This window comes from Euwallacea similis, chromosome 14, assembly GCF_039881205.1.
Source record: "Euwallacea similis isolate ESF13 chromosome 14, ESF131.1, whole genome shotgun sequence".
Classification (NCBI taxonomy): domain Eukaryota; kingdom Metazoa; phylum Arthropoda; class Insecta; order Coleoptera; family Curculionidae; genus Euwallacea; species Euwallacea similis.
In genome coordinates, this window is record NC_089622.1 from 1,395,011 (window position 1) to 1,416,657 (window position 21,647).

General features: G+C 37.1%; 5 protein-coding genes across 10 annotated transcripts; 3 read left to right on the top strand and 2 right to left on the bottom strand.

Moving 5' to 3' along the window:
- Window positions 1–74: 74 nt before the first annotated feature.
- Window positions 75–5,734, bottom strand: LOC136413660 (uncharacterized). Of its 3 annotated transcripts, XM_066397341.1 has the most exons (7): window positions 5,380–5,734; window positions 5,183–5,284; window positions 4,675–4,907; window positions 1,294–1,770; window positions 967–1,242; window positions 750–914; window positions 75–565 (listed from the first exon to the last, which is right to left on the bottom strand). In XM_066397341.1, exons 1-7 carry the CDS (start codon window positions 5,417–5,419, stop codon window positions 290–292), a joined length of 1,569 nt encoding a protein of 522 aa, XP_066253438.1. In that variant the 5' UTR covers window positions 5,420–5,734; the 3' UTR covers window positions 75–289. The 3 variants fall into 3 exon arrangements, with proteins under 3 accessions (XP_066253438.1, XP_066253439.1, XP_066253440.1); XM_066397342.1 differs by lacking the exon at window positions 5,183–5,284 and having other exon boundaries at window positions 4,675–4,919; window positions 5,380–5,733; XM_066397343.1 differs by lacking the exons at window positions 5,183–5,284; window positions 5,380–5,734 and adding an exon at window positions 5,030–5,163 and having other exon boundaries at window positions 4,675–4,919.
- Window positions 2,345–4,403, top strand: LOC136413367 (putative ankyrin repeat protein RF_0381). Its single transcript, XM_066396884.1, has 2 exons — window positions 2,345–2,449; window positions 2,501–4,403. Exons 1-2 carry the CDS (start codon window positions 2,386–2,388, stop codon window positions 4,345–4,347), a joined length of 1,911 nt encoding a protein of 636 aa, XP_066252981.1. The 5' UTR covers window positions 2,345–2,385; the 3' UTR covers window positions 4,348–4,403.
- Window positions 5,735–6,334: 600 nt separating the features above from the next.
- Ctu1 (Cytosolic thiouridylase subunit 1) lies at window positions 6,335–7,771 on the bottom strand. The gene is made up of 5 exons (XM_066397313.1): window positions 7,612–7,771; window positions 7,203–7,553; window positions 6,959–7,147; window positions 6,703–6,907; window positions 6,335–6,645 (listed from the first exon to the last, which is right to left on the bottom strand). The coding sequence occupies exons 1-5, from the start codon at window positions 7,654–7,656 to the stop codon at window positions 6,335–6,337; spliced, it is 1,101 nt and encodes a 366-aa protein (XP_066253410.1). The 5' UTR covers window positions 7,657–7,771.
- A 295-nt stretch (window positions 7,772–8,066) lies between these two features.
- LOC136413421 (splicing regulatory glutamine/lysine-rich protein 1-like) lies at window positions 8,067–11,893 on the top strand. Of its 3 annotated transcripts, none has more exons than XM_066396972.1 (3): window positions 8,079–8,217; window positions 9,784–9,879; window positions 10,338–11,893. In XM_066396972.1, the coding sequence occupies exons 2-3, from the start codon at window positions 9,822–9,824 to the stop codon at window positions 11,570–11,572; spliced, it is 1,293 nt and encodes a 430-aa protein (XP_066253069.1). In that variant the 5' UTR covers window positions 8,079–8,217; window positions 9,784–9,821; the 3' UTR covers window positions 11,573–11,893. The 3 variants fall into 3 exon arrangements, with proteins under 3 accessions (XP_066253071.1, XP_066253069.1, XP_066253070.1); XM_066396973.1 differs by having other exon boundaries at window positions 8,085–8,217; window positions 9,787–9,879; XM_066396974.1 differs by lacking the exon at window positions 9,784–9,879 and having other exon boundaries at window positions 8,067–8,217.
- Window positions 11,894–13,523: 1,630 nt separating this feature from the next.
- LOC136413442 (probable sodium/potassium/calcium exchanger CG1090) lies at window positions 13,524–20,966 on the top strand. 2 transcript variants are annotated; one of them, XM_066397000.1, is made up of 13 exons: window positions 13,524–13,796; window positions 15,245–15,442; window positions 15,496–15,645; window positions 15,774–15,833; window positions 15,884–16,025; window positions 16,079–16,189; window positions 16,251–16,428; window positions 16,611–16,900; window positions 16,956–17,123; window positions 17,177–17,362; window positions 17,414–17,516; window positions 17,570–17,700; window positions 17,772–20,966. In XM_066397000.1, the coding sequence occupies exons 2-13, from the start codon at window positions 15,248–15,250 to the stop codon at window positions 17,969–17,971; spliced, it is 1,914 nt and encodes a 637-aa protein (XP_066253097.1). In that variant the 5' UTR covers window positions 13,524–13,796; window positions 15,245–15,247; the 3' UTR covers window positions 17,972–20,966. The 2 variants fall into 2 exon arrangements, with proteins under 2 accessions (XP_066253097.1, XP_066253098.1); XM_066397001.1 differs by having other exon boundaries at window positions 13,788–13,896.
- The last annotated feature ends 681 nt before the right edge of the window (window positions 20,967–21,647 follow it).

Below are 21,647 nucleotides of genomic sequence, written 5' to 3' on the forward strand. Positions count from 1 at the left end.
AGACGTACTTATTTTTGAATAATCGTAAGGTGAACGAATGATTGTGAATAAAGCTAATAACTAAAAATCCAAAGTAAAAATTAGCTTTTATTTCGTATCAAATAAGAAAACTACAAACACTCGATATATCAAAGTACAGGTACTACGACGTTTTAATAACATTGATCAGTCTTAAAAATAACTATGTATCTACTTAAATCTACGACTAGAAATCACGTTTACTCAACACAGCCAATATATAACACTCCCTTATAAATCTAACTAAACCTTATATGAGTGATAATCTGCACTAAAAGTCGTGCAAATTTACTTCTAACCTACTGAATTCATCATCGCTTAAAAATGCCCATCTATAGCCCAAAATTTGAGACACCTCTTTCTCAACCAACTCGTGCAATTTGCTGTTGGTTTTTAACCAACTGTAAAATTCATCGGTCCACTCTAAACTTCTGGGCCAATCACATTTGTCAAGAACTGCATTTTCGCGAATGTGCAGCCATTTCAAATTGCGTCCAGTGTAAGCCAGCAAGAGTACCGTTGAAGTAGAGATTTTTTCTGTTATTACCTAGAATAGGAATTAAAAAATGGTTATCTGTTAATTTAGCAGATTTATAGTAGCTTTGTTTTTTGTAGCCGATATGAGTGGAATTAAGGCAATAAAATCGAATTTTCGTCTAGTAAAACAACCTTTCGCCGATCATTTGATTGACAGGAAAAAATAATTCTTATAAGAAAAAGTCCGAACTAACCAAGGTTGTAAGGTATTTGCAAGACCTAATAAGCAAGACCAAATTCTCATCGTTTCTATCCGAAAAAGATTTGTCCGTTTGAAACTTGGGTACATTCAAATGTCCGTAAGTTCTTAGATCTTGTCCAAACAGGTCTATGGTAGTTATTAGAGTATCAGCCGATATCTGAAACAAGAACTTCAGTACCACGTATTGTATTTTTATCATTAAAACTTACCCCAATATATGGTGAATCATACAAGATGGTTCGAACTGGTGCACCTTCCTGCCAAACCATAGATTTGACACTTTTTTCCTTGCCTTCCAACTGCAAATGCACGCTCAGGCATTGGTTCTGCAATCGAACCTTTTTCCAACTAGACGGAGAAACAGGTTTAATGAAACCTCCATCAGTGGTATATTTATTCTGTACTATATGTAAGTGCTTTAAATTGGTGAAACCCAATAATTCCACTAAGTCGTTTCCCAGGTTTTGAGGACTGATGTGTAATTCCTAGAAACACCATTTTAGCAACAGTTTACTATTTCTTAGCAAGCAACTTACAAAAAGATTCAAAAACACTCCAACATGCAATATCTGATATGGCGTTTTGGTTGTATTGACCAAACTCAGCTTCCTCAAGCTTAAACAACAAGTCTGGCAGACTTCGTCTAACAAAAACTGAGCTTCGCTTGGTTCCAGCATCAAATCAACCAACTCCAGACTCTGCAGTTTAGTCAAATTGCTCATGAGTCTCTTGAGCCCTTCTAGTAACTTGCCCCCGGTGCCGAAGAGCCGCACCCTATCCTCATCCTCTTCCTCGTTCATGTCGCAGGGAAATGTAAATTTTAGGTGATAGATGTTGTTGCCAACACCAATAACTTCGTTGTTCCTAGTGATTTGCTTCTCTATATACCAGGACAAAATGTTCATGAACTCGTATAAGTTGGAAAAGTTGAACATGGGTCTGATGATGAGTCTTTTGATGTTGCGGCCGATTGTTTGAAGGCAGAGGGAGGTTCTGAGATGGTCCAGGACGTACTGGAAGTGAAAATAAGTTGCATTAATGATGTGAATTCTGTAGTAATCTTTTCGCTAATCTCACATTTCTATTAGTTGTAACAATTAGCAACTTTTTCGGATTTCTCATTCATTTGAAGTGAGTTTAGGAGAAGTTTTTAAGATTTCCTGAGTATTTTGCATATTTCTGGGACATCCAAGCGGTTCGGATAAATTAAAATTTCTGATATTTCTTGTTCCTACCCGAAGGGAAACTTCTGAGTAACACGAGGCGATCTGAATGATGAATATATATTTTTGGTCGTACAAGGCAATAATCAGGGTTACGGGAGAAATTATATGATGCACTAATAACAAGAGCACGAGGTTCATTGCCTTTATAACACAAAAGCTGGTTTTGTGTTTCCCCGATATTCTTAACTATGTTATGAAATATACGAGCTTATCTATGAGACCCTGAATATTTGTACATCTGTTGAACCGCAGCGAATGTATGAGGTAGATAACAACTGCGACCATTAACAATAAATAAATAGTTATTTCTATCAGATGATTCATTTAATATATAGATAGTGTTGTAATATGTGCGCAGTAATTAAAATCGAACAATTCTTTGTAAAACCGAATATTTAGTGTATGCAATACAACAACCAAACAAGTGAAATGGGATTACGTCTTTTATCTACAACATTTATTAATGGTTTGGAAAATTTCGAGAGCAGTTTAACTGAATCGATGAAATCATTTTTAGGCAACGATGAAAAAAGCTTCCTAGTTTTAGAATCCACTGATACCAAACCTGTAGCAGTTCTAATCATGCAAATCCTGAAAAAACTGACCCTGCAGAAGGACTTTTTAAGATATTTAAACCCAAAAAATCAAATTTTCGCCGAGTGGCAGAAGTTATGTGATTTTGTCAAGAAGCAAGAGGAGTGGCCGGATTTCAATAAGAAACTGATAGTTTGTGAGGTGACTCAAAGTTGTCACTTAACAAAACACGAAAAATGTTTGAAGAATTTAATGAGTATGTTACTAGAAAAAGAATGCATATCAAAACTTATTTTGATCACACCAAACTGTGAAATACTGGACCGATGCTTGGAGAAGGTGAAGATTGCAGTAAAACTTCCATTGAGTCAACTTAATGCACCTCAGAAAAGAATTCGAAAAGCGAAGTCTGCGGTACCATCGACAACTGCGATATCTCGAGCAATGTACGAAGCGGCATTCAAAGGTCAGCTTTGGGATATAGTGTTCATATCTTCGCTTGACAAAAACTATATCTGTAATAAAACTACTGGTCCAAACAGAAAAAAACCTCTACACGCAGCTGCAGACCAAGGACACCGAGACATAACGAATTATTTATGCACCGAAGGTGCTAATGTGCAAGTACGGGATATCCATCGTAACACTCCTCTGCATCTCGCCGTCCGAAAGGGCCATAAAGCTGTAGTGGTGGAACTGTTAGAGCATACTGTCAACATTGACCATCGGGGACAATACAGTAGAACCGCCCTACATTGGGCTGCAGAAAAAGGTCATAAGGACATAATAGTTTTACTTTTAAGACAAAGGGCTAATTTAAAATTAAAAGATAAGTGGGGCTTTACTTCCTTGCATTTGGCTGCGCGAAACGGGCATTTGAATGCCTTAACAACTATCCTAAAGTACAACAATTTAATTATTAATTGGAATGAAAAATCTAAAAAGACAGCTTTGCACTGTGCTGCTAGCAATAACCACACAGCCATTGTACAAAAATTGCTGGACTTTGGAGCTAAAATTCAAGCTGAAGATGCCGATGGAAACACCCCTCTCCACTATGCTGCACGCAATGGCCACGAAACTGTTGTCTGTAAGTTACTACAGCAGGGAGCTAAGGCTTGCTGGAGAAATAAGAATGGGAACACTGTAATTCATGAGGCAGCTATCAACGGTAATCAAGAAGTAATTACCTGCATTCTGGAAAAAGAAGGAGATATAACTGACAAGGGGCAGTTAGATCGAACTGTTCTCCATATGGCTGCAGAAAAAAATCAAGTTAATTTAGTCAAGTATTTTATTTGGCTTGGAGTGGATAAAAATGCTGTCGATAATCAACGAGACACTGCCTTGCATTTGGCTATGAGGAACGCGCACTTTGAAACAAGTTTATTGCTATTGGAAGCAGGGGTTGAAATCGACAGAAAAGGGTGGCATGAACAAACGCCCTTACAATTGGCTGTCCTGTGGGGCAACATTGATATTTTACAGTTGATGTTAGATAAAGGAGCTAAGACTGAGTTCAAAGACTCTAAGGGGTGGTCTGCCCTCCATTTTGCCTGCCAAGAAAGGAAGAAGAACGTAGTGGAGCTATTAATAGACCATGGGACTGACGTAAATACCCTCAATTATGATAAATTTACCCCTCTGCATTTGGCTGTATTCCAAGGAGAACTCCCGATAGTAAAACTCTTAGTAAATAAAGGAGCTCTTATACATGAAAAGAACAACTTTGGCCATACCCCATTAGATTTAGCTGTGGCGGGTGACAAACACCTAATATTGTGTTTCCTAAAGTCAAAAACTAAAAGTATTGAAGCTAAAAAGGACTGATTACATTTTTGCATTGAGTTGTGTTATTCCATTAAAGAAAAGGCCGACGTTAGGATTGCCATCTGCAATCTTCCGCAATGTTATTCTGTATATAAGATGTATATGTAGGATTATGCAGGCACCATTTTGATTCGAAGTGTAAAAGGTACTGATTCCTCCACACACAGCACAGTTGAAAGGTAATGCCTGGCATCCAAAACTTCAGCCTTTTTTTGAATGGAATAAAGCGTTTTATTGTTTGACATCCAATTTAAACACGTACAGTATCCAGAGAATGTTAATACTATCATGCATCAAATTATTGTTTACAAGTATCTGCTTCTTTACCTGCCACCCCAGGTAATAATTAAACTTGCTCCTGGTTAAGGTTTGGTCCTCAAGCACAAATTCCCTCCATACATAAGGCAAGTAAAATATCCTATTCCAATTGCTACATACGCAACTTGCATAGTATCTCTCCTTGATGGAAAGGTAAGCAAAAATTTGCTCAAGAAGTAAATCAGGCAGATTGTTCCATTGGGAATAATCTTCCTCTGCCAATGCTTCGTCCTGATCTATGTCTATAAACATAGCTACAACAATTTTTAAGCAGATTTAGTACTGACCTAACTGCATGCATTAGTGGATGTTACATCAACATTACAGAATGATTTAATGAATTGAATCAATGGAAAACACCTACCACAAACAAATGTTGATCAGACGTAAATGAGAGATCACAGTGTGTCTTGTTACACTTTTCGAGTTAGGTGTAAACTGCAACAGAAAAAACTACACTGGGACGTAATTGATATGTATAAAGAGAAAGGGTTTAGGTGAAAATGGAACTGACTACCTTGATTTCCAGAATACGGCCGTGATTTATACATTTCAAACCATTCTTTTTTGCAAAAAGCGTGATGCCTATCCGTTTTAGCAAGACGAGCATTTTTCATATCTAGAATAAAATGCGACTTGATAATAAGTTAAAGATGAAGAGCTATGGTAGGTATTTTCAATATTTAGAATTATAATTTCAAAGTTGTTTCTTACCTTCTTCATTCTCATCTACAACCCAGCCAGCAGAATTCATGATGGTGAGCCTGGGGATATGTATATACGAACAAAAATTTCTATAAGATGTACGTTTGTTAAAGTATGTTCACTTTCTTAACACCAGTTTAGTTGGTGAAACGTTAGTAAGTTAAATAACCGACGAATTCAGTTTCACCTAATTTTAGCCGGAAACTAATTATAGCACAATCCCTGCTTCCATGTTCTTATTTTTGGTTTGATTTTTTTCTGGAACAGACGCTGATTTAATACGTATGCTTGTAGAGTTAATGGCAGTCGAATTTCTTATGCAATTAATGGAATTTTTGATCTAGCACTTAGTGAATTTAGTCTAAAAATTGGGGGTAATTTTTGAGGTTATGTCTCGATGCTTGGTTAACGCCTCTCAAGCATTTGTTATATGCCCCAGTTATACCCTCAGAAAGGCATCAGCAGCTTAAACTATTGAAGGATTTTTACCCTCTGAAAGCCTTTTAATGGATTCATGAAAAATGCGTTAAGACGTGTAAACCACTAAATAACCTACACATTGAGGAAAAGGCACTGTCGTGCGGTACACACTGAGAAAAGGGTGAAATCAAAAGCGAAATGTTGCATAAATGTCAAAATCAATGGAACGATGAAAGGGACGATACACGAAGAAATTGATTCCGAACCTTGATAAATTGCGAACTGCAATTATTGGCGGGAAAGTAATTTTTTAATCTAGGCTCTTTGCAGACACAGTAGTTTCAATCTTTTTCACCAGTAAAAGTGGTAATACATGCAAGGAATGTAGGCACTAGGTACCGAAAAACATTGCATTCTTTGTTGTCTGAGATGGTATCATCAAAAAATGAATTTAAATCTCACATTTAACGCAAGAGTCAGAAATGGAAGAAATGAGGACTTTATGGTGGATGTGATAAGGTGTAGGGAAAAAAAACACGCAACTTTATATTATACTCGCCAGTGCTTTATTACATAAACACCCCGACTTTTGTGTCTCACTTTTACACTCTGTATTACAACTATTTGTCATTTTAAGTGAATTTTTGTTATTTTCGATTCTCTCATTCTCATCGTTGTCTTTCAATATTCTCTTAACCTTGCTAGATTTGCCAATCCCCAACCGTGGAAGACCTTTATTCAGTCCTTCCAACAGTATACAAGCTTTACACACTTCCTGTGATGAAATATAATTACACCTGGTACAACGAGTTAATGTAGGAATTTTGGCTGATTTATTAACTTTCAGATTTTCACCTTAAAACACCTGCCACCGTGAGATTCTAAACAAAAACTTATAATAACAGAATTTACCTGATTGGATAATATTCATTATAACTGTTGGATCAATCTTTTCAAGGTCTTTAAGCAGTACCCTAGCATGCCCTCGATAGGCATTTGGAGCAAAGACACATTCAGTTGAGAAATATACTAATTTTTTAAAATAGGCATACATGACTATTTCTTTTTCGAATGTGTACTTTAGAGGTTTAACCCGAGGAATTCCATCCCCACTATCCTGAAATACAACATATGAAACTTAATTAAAATTTTAATGGTATTTACTAACGGTTATTATGGAGGTACACCTAGTTAATCTGGCCAAATCTCCTCGAAGAATGTTCATAAGCACAGTTTCAGCTATATCATCAGCATTGTGTCCAGTTGCCAAATAATCCACTTTCAGTAAATTAGCCCCTCTATCCAGAGCTTGTCTTCGAAACACTCCACAGAAAGTGCAATTATTTTTCCTCCCTATCTACAAACAAGCACTAACTCGAACTGCTAAATTTAGTAATATCTTAGACACACACCTGTGCTACAATCTCATCCATAGTCCAACCATACAAATCCTTATAAGACATAATTTTCAAAGGTATTCCATAGTCATCTCTATTCTGTTTAACTGTATCCAAACTGTCATCCCTGTAGCCAGTAATGCCTTCATCAATGGACAACAAAACCAACTTTAAACCATAATTGTATTTCTCGTTTAATAGCTTCAAGACGTATGCGAGAACAGTTGAATCTTTGCCTCCAGAAGCTGCAACAGCCACAATGGCGCCTGGCCGAAATAGTTTGGCTCTTTGAATTGTGAAATGTATTTCATTCTCAAATGCTTCAAAGAAGCATTCTTTGCATAATGCGTCGCCAGTTTTTGGTCTCTAAGAGTTCATAGTAGCGTTGGACAAAATTATAGATTAATGAAGTTGTCTCACCTACTTTTAAAATTGCGTTTTTCCCACATTTTGTTGAACACGGTGCCATAATAATTAGGATGAGCTGGATGAGAGTGGTAAAATGGAAGGAGGAAAGTCACAAATTGGAAGCAGATATTTACAATTCGTCAAATTTCCCTTTCACATTCTGATGGAAAAGTAAGAGAGTAAAATAAAGGTGAGGTTAGAAGTATTGTTTTTGTTTGAAATATCTCAAACATGTGCAATGATATATATATAATATAAAGCAACAATAACCTTAATTCAAGAATAAAAATAGAATAACTTTCAGAATTATAAAAGTTAATAATATATAGAGTTCAAGATAAAAATAACTAGACTTTAATCAAAACCCATTTATAACTTACCAATTGCAGTGTCGCCACATTTCCAATTTGTTTTTACTAACCTTATGTGACAAATGACTGAATCACGTCAATTTCAACGACATATCTCGTTCATTTTTTTAATTAGTCCGCCATTTTAGCATTTCCCAAGTCGCCATTTTAGCATTTCCCAAGTTGGTTTTGTTTGTTTATATAGAGAGATAATCATACTGGGTTGTATTGAATTATTTGCCGGTATATTAGGAAAATATCAAGATTAAGAGGTATGTATCTATTTTCTAGTATAATGGCAATAATGTCGGTAGGTTTTTATGAGATAAGCATATACTTCCAAGTCTATACCTATAATTTTCAAGAAGTTTTTAAGCGCCAAATATACATTAAACAATACCAATTATTGAGGTTCAACTTTGTCTCTATACGTTATCAAGAATAGCTTGATGTATTTGTATCTAATAGTTTCAGCAAATCTTCTAGAAGAGTAAGGGGATAGTAGCTATTGTGCTTATCCATTCAAAACATACAGAGTGTACTTCAATACTGTAATTATTTAATTCTACATTTTGCGCCAGTGTGGCCTTACATAAGCGTAAACAATTACACAAAAATAGAGCAACCTTCAATTCCAAGATTTTGGAACATTTTTATCTATGTATTACAAAACATACACTCTGTAGCCTTACAGATCTTATAATAGGTTACTTGAGTTTTGCCTTTTCAGGCATTATTAGATCTTTACATTAAAACGTAGAAACCTTAATTGCCCTAAATTGCCAAAAACAAATCCAGCTCACAAAGGCGACAAACTGCCCTGGATACTAACACACAGAGTTAGGTCATCCATGGTGGGCAAGGAATTTACTTTGCTACAGTTGACTTGGTTCATGGATGGGCTAAGAGGTTAAGTCTTTCGAAAAATCTGGATAAAGCAAAAAGGACTTCGAAGGATAATTGTGTCAGGGACGTCTTTAACTTAGATTAGAATTTATTTTTTCCTAATTTACCAGGCGATGAGGAAGTTTTCACTTAGCCACGGTATTGAGGTTTCAAACCAGTCAGCAACGTACATTCCTGCCCAACCATGGGTGAACTCGACCTAGTCTGACTCTTTGTGTGCTAGTGTCCACAGTAACTGCCTCTGTGAGTTGGATTTGTTTTCGTTTTATGGCGGTTTGGTGTAATTAAAGTTTTTGCATTTTAGTTTAAAGGTCTGACGACGAAGATCATTAAGACCGCAGGCTGAGTTTTACTACTTAAGATTTATAACGTAGGTCTCTTAGAAGAATACAGACTATTTCTACAACATTATCCATTTTCTCCCGATATTTATCACAAAGCTGCAATTACCTACTCGACAAAATCAACAGCAATTGGCAGTACTGCCTTTGTAGTATTTTTATATATTTAGCCACCATTCGTCTGTTTAAGGGTGGCTATCCAAGTCTTACAACATTACTTAAACGCAAGCTTTACAATGAGCCAATAACAGTCTGCTATAGCCTTTATTACCAACATAGGCGTGGTCGTTATCTGAAAACACAAAACAATCATGGCTTGTAATTAAGCGCGTTGATGACTTGCAAGCGGATGCCCAACCTTAAACAACGCCGCAACTTATTTCAGACCCTTCTTTCTAATCTAAACTTAGTAGTACCGCATTCTAAGTGGTTGTTGTGTCTCGAATTGTACACTGATTAGTACAACTTTTACTACACTAAGAAATAGTTTCTCTTTCCGGTTAGTACAATCATGTAGAAGCTTTTACATGTTTTAGTACTACTAAATGCTAGCTGACTGGGATTTTAAATTTTAAATAATGTTCCCCGTAGTAGTACCAGGCCGAAGACCTTGCCGTGCCGCGTTTGTAATGAGGAAAACTGTGCGTAACGGCACTAAGAAATTGGTTTGTGATAAGCGATTTCGAGGTGCGTTTCTGCTTAGGGAAATCTTTGTATTTTTCTTTGAATTAAATGTTTTTCAAAGTCTAGGTACTCAATTTTAAAGCATTTTGGTTTTGGTCTAACCCAGGTCTAGTGTCCGGGCCCAAAATTAATTGAGGAGGCCCTTACTTAATTTACATTTTCCATATTTTTGTTAAAAAATGCGCCCTACAGGGTGTTTCCTAAATATACGGGTCAAATTTAAGGAGATAAAAACAACTGAGATATTTCTGAATGTAGGCAATAAGACAAAATTCAGTAAATTGATTTTTTGAATAATCTGGTTTCGTCACAGGAAAAATCATATTTTTATAAAAAGAGTCTTACCCTATAAGGGGTGAATTTATAACGACTACATCATATCTACTATTTCATTAAATCACACAATGATTTTAATAAAATCTAGAATATGTGAAATTGAGTAATCCCAGGTTTTTTTTAAGGGCTAACAATGGAGACCCAAGTGCAACCGTCGCCACCACATGAGAATGGTTCACAAATAGAAGATCACACAGATCCCACTAATGCCGAATCCGTAACCAATGGAAAAGAAACGATAAAAACTCCCTCTAAAGCTATACCCGTACGAGAGAAAAGAAGCCGTTCACGAACTCCTCAAAAGAAGAAAGAAAAAAAAACCGAATCTGCAAAATTTTCTAATGATCCTTCAAAGGCGAAGCTTGAGGAAAACGTAAATGGTCAAGAGGCTCAAAGTCATGAATTAAATAAAATTGAAGAGGAAAGCGTCAAGAAAAACGGACATTCTGAAGGAGAGAAAGTGGTTAAAACAGGGAGGAAGTCTGGCAGAAAGGCTGCTAACGAGCAGGAGGATGTTAGTGGCAAACCAAAGACTGAAGAGATTGAGGTAGCTCAACCTGAAAATTCAAAATCCAGTGATACCGCCAAAGAGGTAGTGGAAATGGATGCTTTAATTTTATCGTCAGATGAACCTGATCCAGAGCTGCAGTTTGACGAAAATTCTGACATGGATTCTGCCAAAGGATCACCAGTGCAGTCCAGATGCAAAACCCGTAGGTCTCATACGAGAAATATACCCACGCCTAAAACTCCGAAATCCATCGATTCAGAATCAGAAAACAATTCTGTGGCACCAACACCGACTCCAGAAAATCTCAACGATACTACTGAATCAATAGATCTTGAAGACGTTTCAACAAGGGCGGAGACACAAAGCGATTCCACTAGAGTGGATTATTTGAAAAATGAGTCTTTATTTTGTGCTGACAAAGACTACTCGGATGTCAGCCGTGAACGATCTTTGAGGGTCACCGTCAGACCGCTTTCGGCAAGAAAAACAATACGGCCTCTGAACGATTCCTATCGGCAAAGAGCATTTAAGAACGTCCTGAACAAATCGGATCTTAACGATCCAAATGCATGGCGAGATTCAACTGATCGTATCTACGGAGTTAAGAGGAAGAGGAGTGAAAGTCCCGAGGGAGCCAAACGATTCAAATCTGAAACTGCTGCTGGTTTCATGTCGTATATTTCGAGTCCGTTAACTTTTTTGAAAAGCAAATTTACTTCTGAGGAGAACACAAGTACACCGAAACTTATTGGATATAAGGACAGTACAAGTGAGATCCACGGAGAGGGGATCTATTCGGAGGTTGTTTCCGAAGATCAGGAGAAGAGGAATAGGTGCGTGGTAATGTAGGAGAATTGCACTTTTAGCTAGTGCTATTGTTATTTTTATCTATGAAGTTCATAGAGTTAGTTTTGACAGTATATGACTGAACTAAAAGATATGAAAATTGTAAAATGAGCTCCAGATGTTTAATGTCTATTCTAGACTCGTATTTAGTTTGTTCAATACTGCCCTTTATAATAGTATTAGATTGACATAAAGTAGGGTATACCCATGATTTTTATTATTCGGTTGAATAGGAATGTAATGTTTTACGAATATTTGATGCCAAAAACGGTTACGCGTAATGAAGTGTGAAAATAACTTTGGTTTTAATAAATCCGTTTTTAATGCGCTGTTTTACTCTTTGAGTAGGTAGTTATAATGAGTTTGTCGTTTATATCCTCGCTAGGTAACATTCTGGTTCGTTACTATATATAGTTTAAAGAAATTAGAACTTTATTGCGTAATGAAGTATTCATTTGTCGAATTTAGAAATTTTCCATGTTGTTCTGTTCCAAGTTTGATTAATATCCTCGTTAGGTAACATTCTGTTTCGTTATTATAAATGATTGAAATTATAAATGACTGAACTAAACTTGATTGCCTGATGACGAGTTAATTTGTTGATTGTAGGAATTTTCTGTTTTACTTTTTTGGTCCAAATATATGTATTCTCTATATTTGTTTAGTTTTTGTCAACAACATATCGAGCCTGGGTTGATTTTATAGTTTGGTGAACGATTTTGATAAAGTAGGCGTTTAGAGGCGACCGAAAAATATAAAAGCAACTTATAAACGTGTAGGATGTGATCGATTTCGATAATGGTAGGGTACGTATGTGATACACGACAGCTGCGATCTGATTGGAAATAGTATTATTGTCACCATATCGGTGTTTTCGACCAACAAATTCGAGTAACCCAATCATTTTTCTTCCTTCGTTTTCATTCTTTTAATTTAAAAGTTGAAAAAAATTAAATGTATACAGGACGTTACGTGAGCGTGTCACTTGTATAGGTACAGGTTCTATGCTAAAATGCTTTACAGATAAGGAAAATTCATATAGATCCGCAGACACTCCGTAACAAACATACGGGGGTGGTAATACCTCCTTCAGTTATCGATATTTTTAAACGAATTGGTTACTCTTTATAGGGTACACAAAATCACATTAACCAAACCACTCGGGTCTTTATATTTTACCGCCTCACTTATTTTGCGATGTGTCAGCACTTTTACGTAAAAATACGCGTAAATCTCGCGTTCCTTGCGAATGCGATAAATTTAATATTGGCGCAACTCTTAAAACTTTAAAAAAGGGAAAATTAGAGAACATCAAAATTGCATTAAAAATAGATAAAGTTTTATAAACCAGCCCGCCTTTGATGCTTGATAATTATCGTTAAATTTAACAGAACGATGCTTGCATTGTTACTAAACAACGATTATTTATCAGAGAAGCATAAAATCAAAGGATGTGCATGTATTTTAGTTGATAAAAAAAACCGACGTGTTATTTGTTGTTCAGTAAGTTTGGATAATACTTGGCTGTGACTGAGAATATTGCGTGATTTCGCTGCGCAAAAAATACCAGATTTTTCTGCATTAATGATCAGAGACGTAAATTTTTCCCTCCTCCGAAAACCGAAAATATCTTATTAAACTTCATTTAAAAATCATTCTCTCATTCTCATAAATATCATTCTTTTCGAATTTTCTCACTAATTTGAGTAAACCTATTTTCGCACTCAATTTATAGAGCAACCCTCCCTCCCTCCCACCCTCCTACAACTTAAGCAATGGCACTTACCAAATACTTAGGCACCACAGAATAATTTTTTTTTCCCAATGGTACTTAAGTATTTCTAATGGTACATATTACGTCTTGACGAGACCCATCCCGGGTCCTTGGACAGGACCGATCCCACCACTTCGAGTGAGAGTAGGCTACTCGAAATCAGTATACAAATTAATTTCAACAAATCGAGTTCACTTAGCACTACGCGCCCGATATCCATTAGATTAATAATAACTCCAAATCGCTAACGAGATTGTGATGTTCCACCACTGTCTCGATCAGGCCTTATTCCAATCCCCGACAGTTTCCATTCTTCCGCATGCGTCGGTTTTCCGGCCAGCAGCTGCCGCGGCTACGCCGTCTTTCCATTTCCATTAGTTTTCCCAATCGGCCTAACGTCGAGGAAAACTCTCAAAGTTTCCTTCTTGCAATCCGTTCAATATATCGGTGTAGGTAAGTTCAATCTCGGTGTTCAACGTAAAAAAATCATTTAGGGTTGTGATTTGATGATTGATTTTAATCAGTACTGGATCTGAGTCAATAGGGCTGTTAGGTAAGTCCATTAATAGTAAGTACGTTGATGGAGAAGTAAATCGCTTGACGGAGTTGGCACGTTTGCGGTAAGTGATGCTCTTTGTGGGTGAAATTGATCAGGGTTTGGACAACGAATAAGTTTTATATGTGTCAGAGGTATATTGGACATAATTTTGATGTATTCGGTATTTTCCATGATGGATGATTATATGATAAGACATATGCACGGTACATTTGATAATGCAGAGGAAAAAGGTGGTATGAAGATTGATGTTTACAGGGAGATATGTAAATGAACAACTTACGTCAACATATGTACTTGAAGCCTTGTGTATATTTACTTACCTATATTAGCTCTAATATATACAGCATGCTGTTATATAATTCTCTACAATAAACTTATATTAATAAAATCCCTTTTTAATGCGTCAGCATTCACTTTTTTGTCAAGAAATTACGTGCTAAGAAGTGCAATAACCTGCCCAATACAACAATTAAAAATGAATCAATTTGTATTCGTATGCATTAACAACTGAATCATTTTCACTTATTGTAAACTGTTGCATCTCAATGAAAACTAACTCTTTTGTTATCAATACCTATATGCATCTATCGATTTCAATCAGCTTTAGTGTTATATTGCACTATTTCAAATCTGCATAAACACACTCGCGATAGATATTTAAGTTATTTTTTGCAGATACAGTTTGTCGAGGGACAATAATGATTGATGGCCCCAAATTGAAAAACGAAATTTAATCGATAAGTTACCCGACTGAATGGCACAACTTACGCCTAGTAACGTGAGAAAGTTGGTTGACTTCCTCGTTGTTTCTTAATGGAAAGCTTTCTGGGTCATTTTAGAGGGCAGAAATTTTGTACAATGTAAATGGAACTGGAATTTGATTTACTCCTAGCGTTTTCTGTGGACAAAACCAGTCTTATACTTAATACTGAAAAATATTGGCAATTGTAAAAGAACATGAAATTCATGAATTTTGTGCACCATAGTGGTCCAGGACTGGTAATAATCCTGTATTGCGACTTGAGGTCTGCTGTGGCTCAATATATGGCGCCTGTTGGGCGCTACAGGTCCGTCTCCCCTAATGTATGTTTAGATTTCTCGCGAACTTCACTACTTCTCTAAACGACGTTTTGTTTAGGTCTTTTGGTCTCATTTTGTCTCTCTATAACAAATTTTAAAATTGACTGGAAAAATCATATTTTTCTATTAAGAAGGTTTACAAAAGTGCGCAAATTAATTCGGGTTGTGCTGTTCTTCTGTTCTCGATGTTCGGACACATAAACTTTACGGTTTTTATAGCAGGAAAAAGTGCGGTATTATAACGCCTATACATCCTTTGCAGAACATGAGAAGATCCGGGCGCCACAAGTTCATTAGGATATCGGTGTTTTTTTTAGTCTACTCAATCATTCACATAGTCTCAGTACGATCCGATAATAAAGATGCAAAATTGCAATCCCCACTCACTACCAGCGTTTCTGAGACTACAAGTCAAATACACCCCAGTACGACCCCCAGCAAAAACGCAAGCAACAACAAGGTATTAAACTTATGGGGAAATGTATCACATTGACACAGCATCTTTTTTACTAGAAACAGCATTCAAAGGTTGAATCTGCCATAACGCACCTGCACAAATCTTTAGATTTAGAAGATGTTCTCAATGAGAAACCTGATGAAACTTCGAAATTGGAGCATGGAATGGTACTGGCAGAAGGTGCAGTTGGAAAAATTAATGATGCGGTATGTAGGTGGTGCATTAATAATATGAATAATTAAATTTGTTGTTTATGAACATAAACAAGTCTGTGTTTACGCATTAATCCAGTTTAACTGTGCGCAAATATAGAACATTATTATTATTACTTCAGATAAAGAAACAGAATGAAACTACCTCGACGCATCAATGCACTCCTGCTGCAATTCGTCAGGTGGGTATTAACTACTGTCTTGTTATGTTAGCAGTTAATTTGTTATGTAGTTTCCTAGACCCATCATGTCCCAGCAGACAAGAAGGCACGGAGGCATTATCGTCCATATAATTGTGGCCATCTACATGTTCATAGGTCTAGCCATAGTGTGCGATGAATATTTTGTGGCTTCCCTCGATCGAATATGTGAAGGTAAATCGTATTAAAAATCCCCTAGAAAAATGACTAAAAATCGCAAATTTTAGAACTGAAAATGTCTCCAGACGTGGCTGGAGCAACTTTTATGGCTGCAGGAAGTTCTGCGCCTGAACTGGCCACTGTGATCATTGGAGTTTTCTATGCAGAAGATGATATTGGTACTCTGATTTAGTATTTTATCAGAAATACGGAAATCAAACATGCATGAATTTCCATTAGGTATATCCGGAGTGATCGGCTCTGCTGTCTTCAATATAATGTTCGTCATCTCGGTCTGCGCCTTAGCGACTGGTACCATGGTCTATCTTAACTGGTGGCCTCTTATCCGGGACTCCACGTTCTACGCCATCTCAATATTAGTCATGCTGGCAGTTATCGTGGATGAAGACGTAAATTGGTGAGTTCACATTCAATTGAATAGATTAATGCCCTGATACGGATTTTAAAAGACTTTCTATGTTTAGTATTTACGCTTTAGGATAAAAGTTACCTCGCTCTTACCCTGCTGAAGACATACTTACACATTTAACCTGAACTAACATCCATTTATTGAGATGGTTGTTCTATTGCCCTTCTTAGGTTCGAGTCTACAATAATGCTGATAATCTACGCCATTTACTGCGTGGTCCTCCACTTCAATCCTGCCCTGGAGAAATGGGCGCAAACGTTGCCTGTCCCGTTTAAATCCCCAGCCCCCAACGAACAATCGGGGTTAGTCAGCTACAAAAACTTGGAAAACGATAACAAGCCGAAGCCTGCAAATTATGGCATTGAGTACAATTCTTTTGAGCAGTCCCAACCGCCCCCACAAGAGGCCGCTCAGTGGAGCCCTGGAAACGAGTGGAGCCCGGAAAAACACCCTGCACAAGGTATGGAAAATCTTCTTCCACTGACAACTTTAATAATAAACTTTTGGAAATAAAGCATTCCACGCAGAACCCTTGAGTGGGCCCGACTTAAATCAGGCAACAACAGACGTCCCTGCACCTCAGCAGCAAGTTCAGCCTGTGGTAGCGCCAATTCAGCAGGATTATTATAGACCTAAAGAATACGATCCTAGCGCTAAAGTGAATCCCTTGCTAAAACCTGCAGGTAGGTACCTACCTCAGGATGTTGAAACTTTTAGTAGCGAGCCAATCTATTAGATGAAGCAGGACTATGGTTGAAAACCAAATGGGCCGTTTTATATCCCATCCATTTCTTCTGCATTTACACCATGCCCGACTGCAGGAGTGAGAAATACAGGAATTGGTACCCCTTTACATTTTTCGTGTCCATGCTCTGGATATCGTTCTACTCGTATTTTATGGTGTGGATGATCACAATCATAGGTATAATGAACGAAGAAAAAATTATTTGATCGCAATAAGGTGAGATTTAAGGGTACACAATGGGGGTCCCGGATACGGTGATGGGGCTTACATTTGTCGCTGCAGGAGTCTCGGTCCCTGACGCTTTGTCCAGTATAGCGGTCATCAAGGAAGGGTAAGTTTCGTTGAAATCCGGCGATAGGAATTGCAAGTAAGACGTTTCCTCAGATATGGCGACATGGCTGTATCAAACGCCATAGGTTCCAATGTGTTCGACATCTTGGTATGTTTGGGACTTCCTTGGTTTATGAAGACTGCCCTTACGCACCCAGGATCGCACATTAAGGTCATCAGCAAAGGTATTTCTTCTATCACTCTCCTGGAGATAAGTTCTAAAATTTTTCTAAATTTTTTTTTCCTGGTTTATAAGGCCTAACGTACTCAACTTTATCGCTCCTCTCAACGGTGGCATTCCTGGTCGTAGCAGTTCACTACAATGGCTGGAAACTAGATAGAAAATTCGGAATAGTCCTGATGATTTGGTACCTCTTATTCATAACTTTCGCTAGTCTTTACGAATTGAACGTTTTCGGTTACATGAATCCCCCAGAATGCCTGACCGACTATTAAAATGAATCAACGATGATATAAGTATGTTGGTATTGGTGTTGCCTATTATAGGAGAGGGTTTAAATTACTAGATCAAGGGAATGTATGGCGCATTTGTATTTATTTTTGATCTATATTAATGGTTGTACAAAAGCTAAAATATTTCTCTGCAGTTCTCTTTGACGATGAGAATTTCCGCACAGTGGTAACGTACAGGTCTCTAACAAGAAATTTACAGGTGTTACCGCTAGATTAGTGGATGTAGTACCCGTCCTTTTAGCAATAACTGTCAATTTAAGTTCAATTATATTGTAGTAAAAGGATTTAATAGCGCAATTAACATTATAAGTGAACGAAAGACCAAAAGCAAGTTAGAATACCACAAATCAAATAAGGCTTCATTTACTGAAAGATTTAGCGGTTCTAAACGTTTTCGAATTACAATAATTGTTAAACTTTTGAAGCGCAAAACTGTGCACCAATTCGTGCTTCCAGGGTTGCGCACCCTCAAGCCCGATTTAATTCTGGATGTGTGGTTTTGTGCTTTCAATACCTACAGGTGGGTAAGAGTAGCCAAATCTGATTTGAACTGGCCGGTCCGAAGTTCATTGGTCGTACGAATCAAAGATGACCAAACGTGAATAATCAAAATGTTTGTTAATGACACGCATTAAATAATAAATGAAAATGAGGGCAAAATTTGAAAGTGTGTAGTAGAAAAATCAGGCCACCCGTCAATTAACGGTCCACTCGACCATAGGGAATAAGTGGAACATTTCCACTGAAATAATAATAATTGGAAAACTAATACGGGGGAGAGAAAACACGCTCTGTTCGAAAATTATGGAATATCCAAAAACGCATATCAAATTCGAACTGTTTTTAGAGGAGTTGAAAACTTGGCTTTTGTATCAGTTTCAGCTATTGACTGCGCGACCCTCCACCGCTCCCATCCATAAATTTGGGCATTATGTTACGTTGTTAACTCGTGTGAAACAATTTTCAAAACTTTTGCTTTTCGCAAATCTCCGTCTAAGGCAACAACAATAAAACAACTAAAAACCTCTGTTTTTCCCTGTAGCATTTATAACTGATTAGCGCTGCTTCGTCTCTTTTCTTCACTCAACTGCAGTGAGATTCGGAATTCGACCAGGGTTTACGAAGGTTCGTTTAGATCGTCCACTTGATCTCGCAAGTTCTATGGGGTTAAGATCGAGGCTTCCAGCTGGCCAAACCGTCACCGGGTGCTCGAGCACAATTTTTGCTACATACGTGTGTAGCTTTGCATTATCAAGCACGAGTAAAAAATCGTCGCTCACGAATGGAGCAAACGGTGCGCTTTTGGCTATTCCACAGTTTTCGAGTGGAGTTTATATTGGTTGTACAAAATGGATTGTTTGTATAGAGCGATCAGATTTGGTTTGTTTTGACACAGCAACCCCATATTCCGGATAGATGGGGAAAAATTGGCTTTCCGGTCATGAGCTCGATTTCTGAAAAATGTCTAAAAGCGAAAACTGCATTTCCGTATTTAGGACCTACAGAGTGTGTTTAAAAAATACCTTATAGTTTCGAAACAGTGATTGACCTCAAAATGGGGTTTTCGGCAATAAACATGTCTCAAAAATGGAGCTCATAGTATATAAGCTAATTTTTCTTTATCTAGTCAGAAAATGGGGATTTTTTATCAAACCAATCCAAATCTGACCACCTTGTGCATTGCAGGTACAGGTAGGTATCCGCATTACCTCGAGATGAAGCGTTGTAGTGAAGAAAACTTGAGCACATTCAATTTGAATCATCCGATAGTTCTGAACATGAATCAGACATAAAGGGATATATATTTACCTCATAAGGCTTTAAGAATGTTCAAATTTTTATCATTTTAATTCAACTATATTCGTGCTTCCCGTAATCTTAATTAGTCTTCCTTTAGTTTACCCGACTCAAGGTCCTTCCTCTTCTTGCAGTTTGTCGTTAATGCTGTAAGTAACCGAGTTTTACATGTAATCAGAATATGCTCCTGCAATTTCTTCGCGTATAACAAAATCGCTTCCTTCACTGCTACTGCCAAGGGGTGGTAATTACTTGATCCCTGCAAACGTGTGTGGTATTGTAACTTATATGAACAGCGTTCAATTACCAAATGATCACTACGACAACAAAACATACTTAGTGTCAATATGAAACAAAATTTTCACGTACTGCATTATTCGCCGTGTGTGCACAAATATTTTTTTTTTAAATATGTACCAAACTACCTGCCAAAAAAATTGCATGCAAAGACCTCAGGTGAAGAGATCAAACACTGAGACTTAGTTTTGAGAAGTACAACTACAATATAGTTTTCGTATTTTTTTCAAAACTTCCGATTCAGCCTGGCTCTGCTCTAAAGAAGTTGATGATTATTTATCCGAAGACCTACCTACGTACATCGAAACGTGTAGAAATTTGACTTAAAAAATTATGCCAATTTTTTTGATTAGCGTAGAAATCCTATGCTATAATGTGTTTACGTAATCGGGTGTTCCGTAGTATAATTATCCAAATACTGGAGTGTATAATAAAGTATGAATGTGAATTTACCCACAGACCAATCAGAGATGTACCCTGTAATTAATTTTATTTTCCGATAATTAGTGATAAATTATGTTATATTTGTGTCATTCTTCAGTACACTGATTTGTCTTTTGTTGTGCGGTTAAACGAATTTGTAAATTTTACCTGCGCCTTTATTTGAAAAAAAAACATTGACATTTGCCTTTAATAGACGCCTCAGTGTTATAGAAATGTAATTATTATTGATAAAAGTAGATCAGCGGCTCTTCTATTCCTCCTTAGGACAATTCTCCCTTGCAGCAACTATAAGACTAGGAAATACAATTATCATTGTAGCCTAATGCGGCGACCCATTGTTTTTAATAATCTAAATAGTAAAGTAACTGTGACAATAACAAAGCCTTAAAAATGTTCATAGGCTATCATCAAAAAGACTCATAAATTAGTTTGATAACCATCTAGTATTATTCTTTAAATCATTGGTCCTTCTATTAGTACCTCTATTATAGACTATCGACAAGTAAGCTATATCTAATATACTATTGCTAAACTATACATAACGTACTTACCTGTTCTAACTTGTAACAAAAAATTACTAAAAGTTTCCACAAGTACTTTCATGGTGACTCACGAGCTTACTCTCATGAGCCACCTTAACGGTTGCGTCGTGACTGTCTGATGTTGATGTCTATATACCGAGCTTTTCGTGGCTCAGAAAACTGTCGCAGAAGAGAACTATCACGCCGCCGGCTTGCATGCACGGTGATAGTAGTCGCGATAGTTTGGCAACTATGGTTTAATGTACCATCGTAGCAACAACTATCACAAGAACTATCATCGTGGACACAAGTCTTTATTCGCATAACGCATGTAACGAATGTTTTGGGAGAATCCTTCAACAGACTCTGTATATTTTGGGAATAAGTTTACTTCGCGACTGATTTGACGACTTAACATGAATACGAATTCACGAACCTGAGTTAAATGGTCGATGAAGGTCCACGGCCATCGATAGCCTGCAGTTTAGTACTAACTCGCATTAGGAGACTTCAGACGAAACAAACTTCAGTTTGATTGGCCTTTTTGGTAGATCCTACGAGGCAACTGCTCAGTAAATCCCAAAAATTCACGATGAGTT

Excerpts from the sequence above, each read along its gene's own strand:
- LOC136413367 (XM_066396884.1), top strand. The coding sequence starts at position 2,386 with ATGCAATACAACAACCAAACAAGTGAAATGGGATTACGTCTTTTATCT. Across the intron at positions 2,450-2,500 it reads ATCTACAACATTTATTAATG|GCAACGATGAAAAAAGCTTC; the intron begins GTTTGGAAAATT and ends AATCATTTTTAG.
- LOC136413660 (XM_066397341.1), bottom strand. The coding sequence starts at position 5,419 with ATGAATTCTGCTGGCTGGGTTGTAGATGAGAATGAAGAAG. Across the intron at positions 1,771-4,674 it reads ATTATTACCTGGGGTGGCAG|TACGTCCTGGACCATCTCAG; the intron begins GTAAAGAAGCAG and ends TTTCACTTCCAG. Across the intron at positions 915-966 it reads ATGATTCACCATATATTGGG|ATATCGGCTGATACTCTAAT; the intron begins GTAAGTTTTAAT and ends TTCTTGTTTCAG.
- Ctu1 (XM_066397313.1), bottom strand. The coding sequence starts at position 7,656 with ATGGCACCGTGTTCAACAAAATGTGGGAAAAACGCAATTTTAAAA. Across the intron at positions 7,148-7,202 it reads TGGATGAGATTGTAGCACAG|ATAGGGAGGAAAAATAATTG; the intron begins GTGTGTGTCTAA and ends GCTTGTTTGTAG. Across the intron at positions 6,646-6,702 it reads AATGAATATTATCCAATCAG|GTGAAAATCTGAAAGTTAAT; the intron begins GTAAATTCTGTT and ends AGGTGTTTTAAG.
- LOC136413421 (XM_066396972.1), top strand. The coding sequence starts at position 9,822 with ATGAGGAAAACTGTGCGTAACGGCACTAAGAAATTGGTTTGTGATAAG. Across the intron at positions 9,880-10,337 it reads TTGTGATAAGCGATTTCGAG|GGCTAACAATGGAGACCCAA; the intron begins GTGCGTTTCTGC and ends GTTTTTTTTAAG.
- LOC136413442 (XM_066397000.1), top strand. The coding sequence starts at position 15,248 with ATGAGAAGATCCGGGCGCCACAAGTTCATTAGGATATCGGTGTTTTTT. Across the intron at positions 16,901-16,955 it reads GGAAAAACACCCTGCACAAG|CATTCCACGCAGAACCCTTG; the intron begins GTATGGAAAATC and ends TTGGAAATAAAG. Across the intron at positions 17,124-17,176 it reads TCCCTTGCTAAAACCTGCAG|ATGAAGCAGGACTATGGTTG; the intron begins GTAGGTACCTAC and ends CCAATCTATTAG.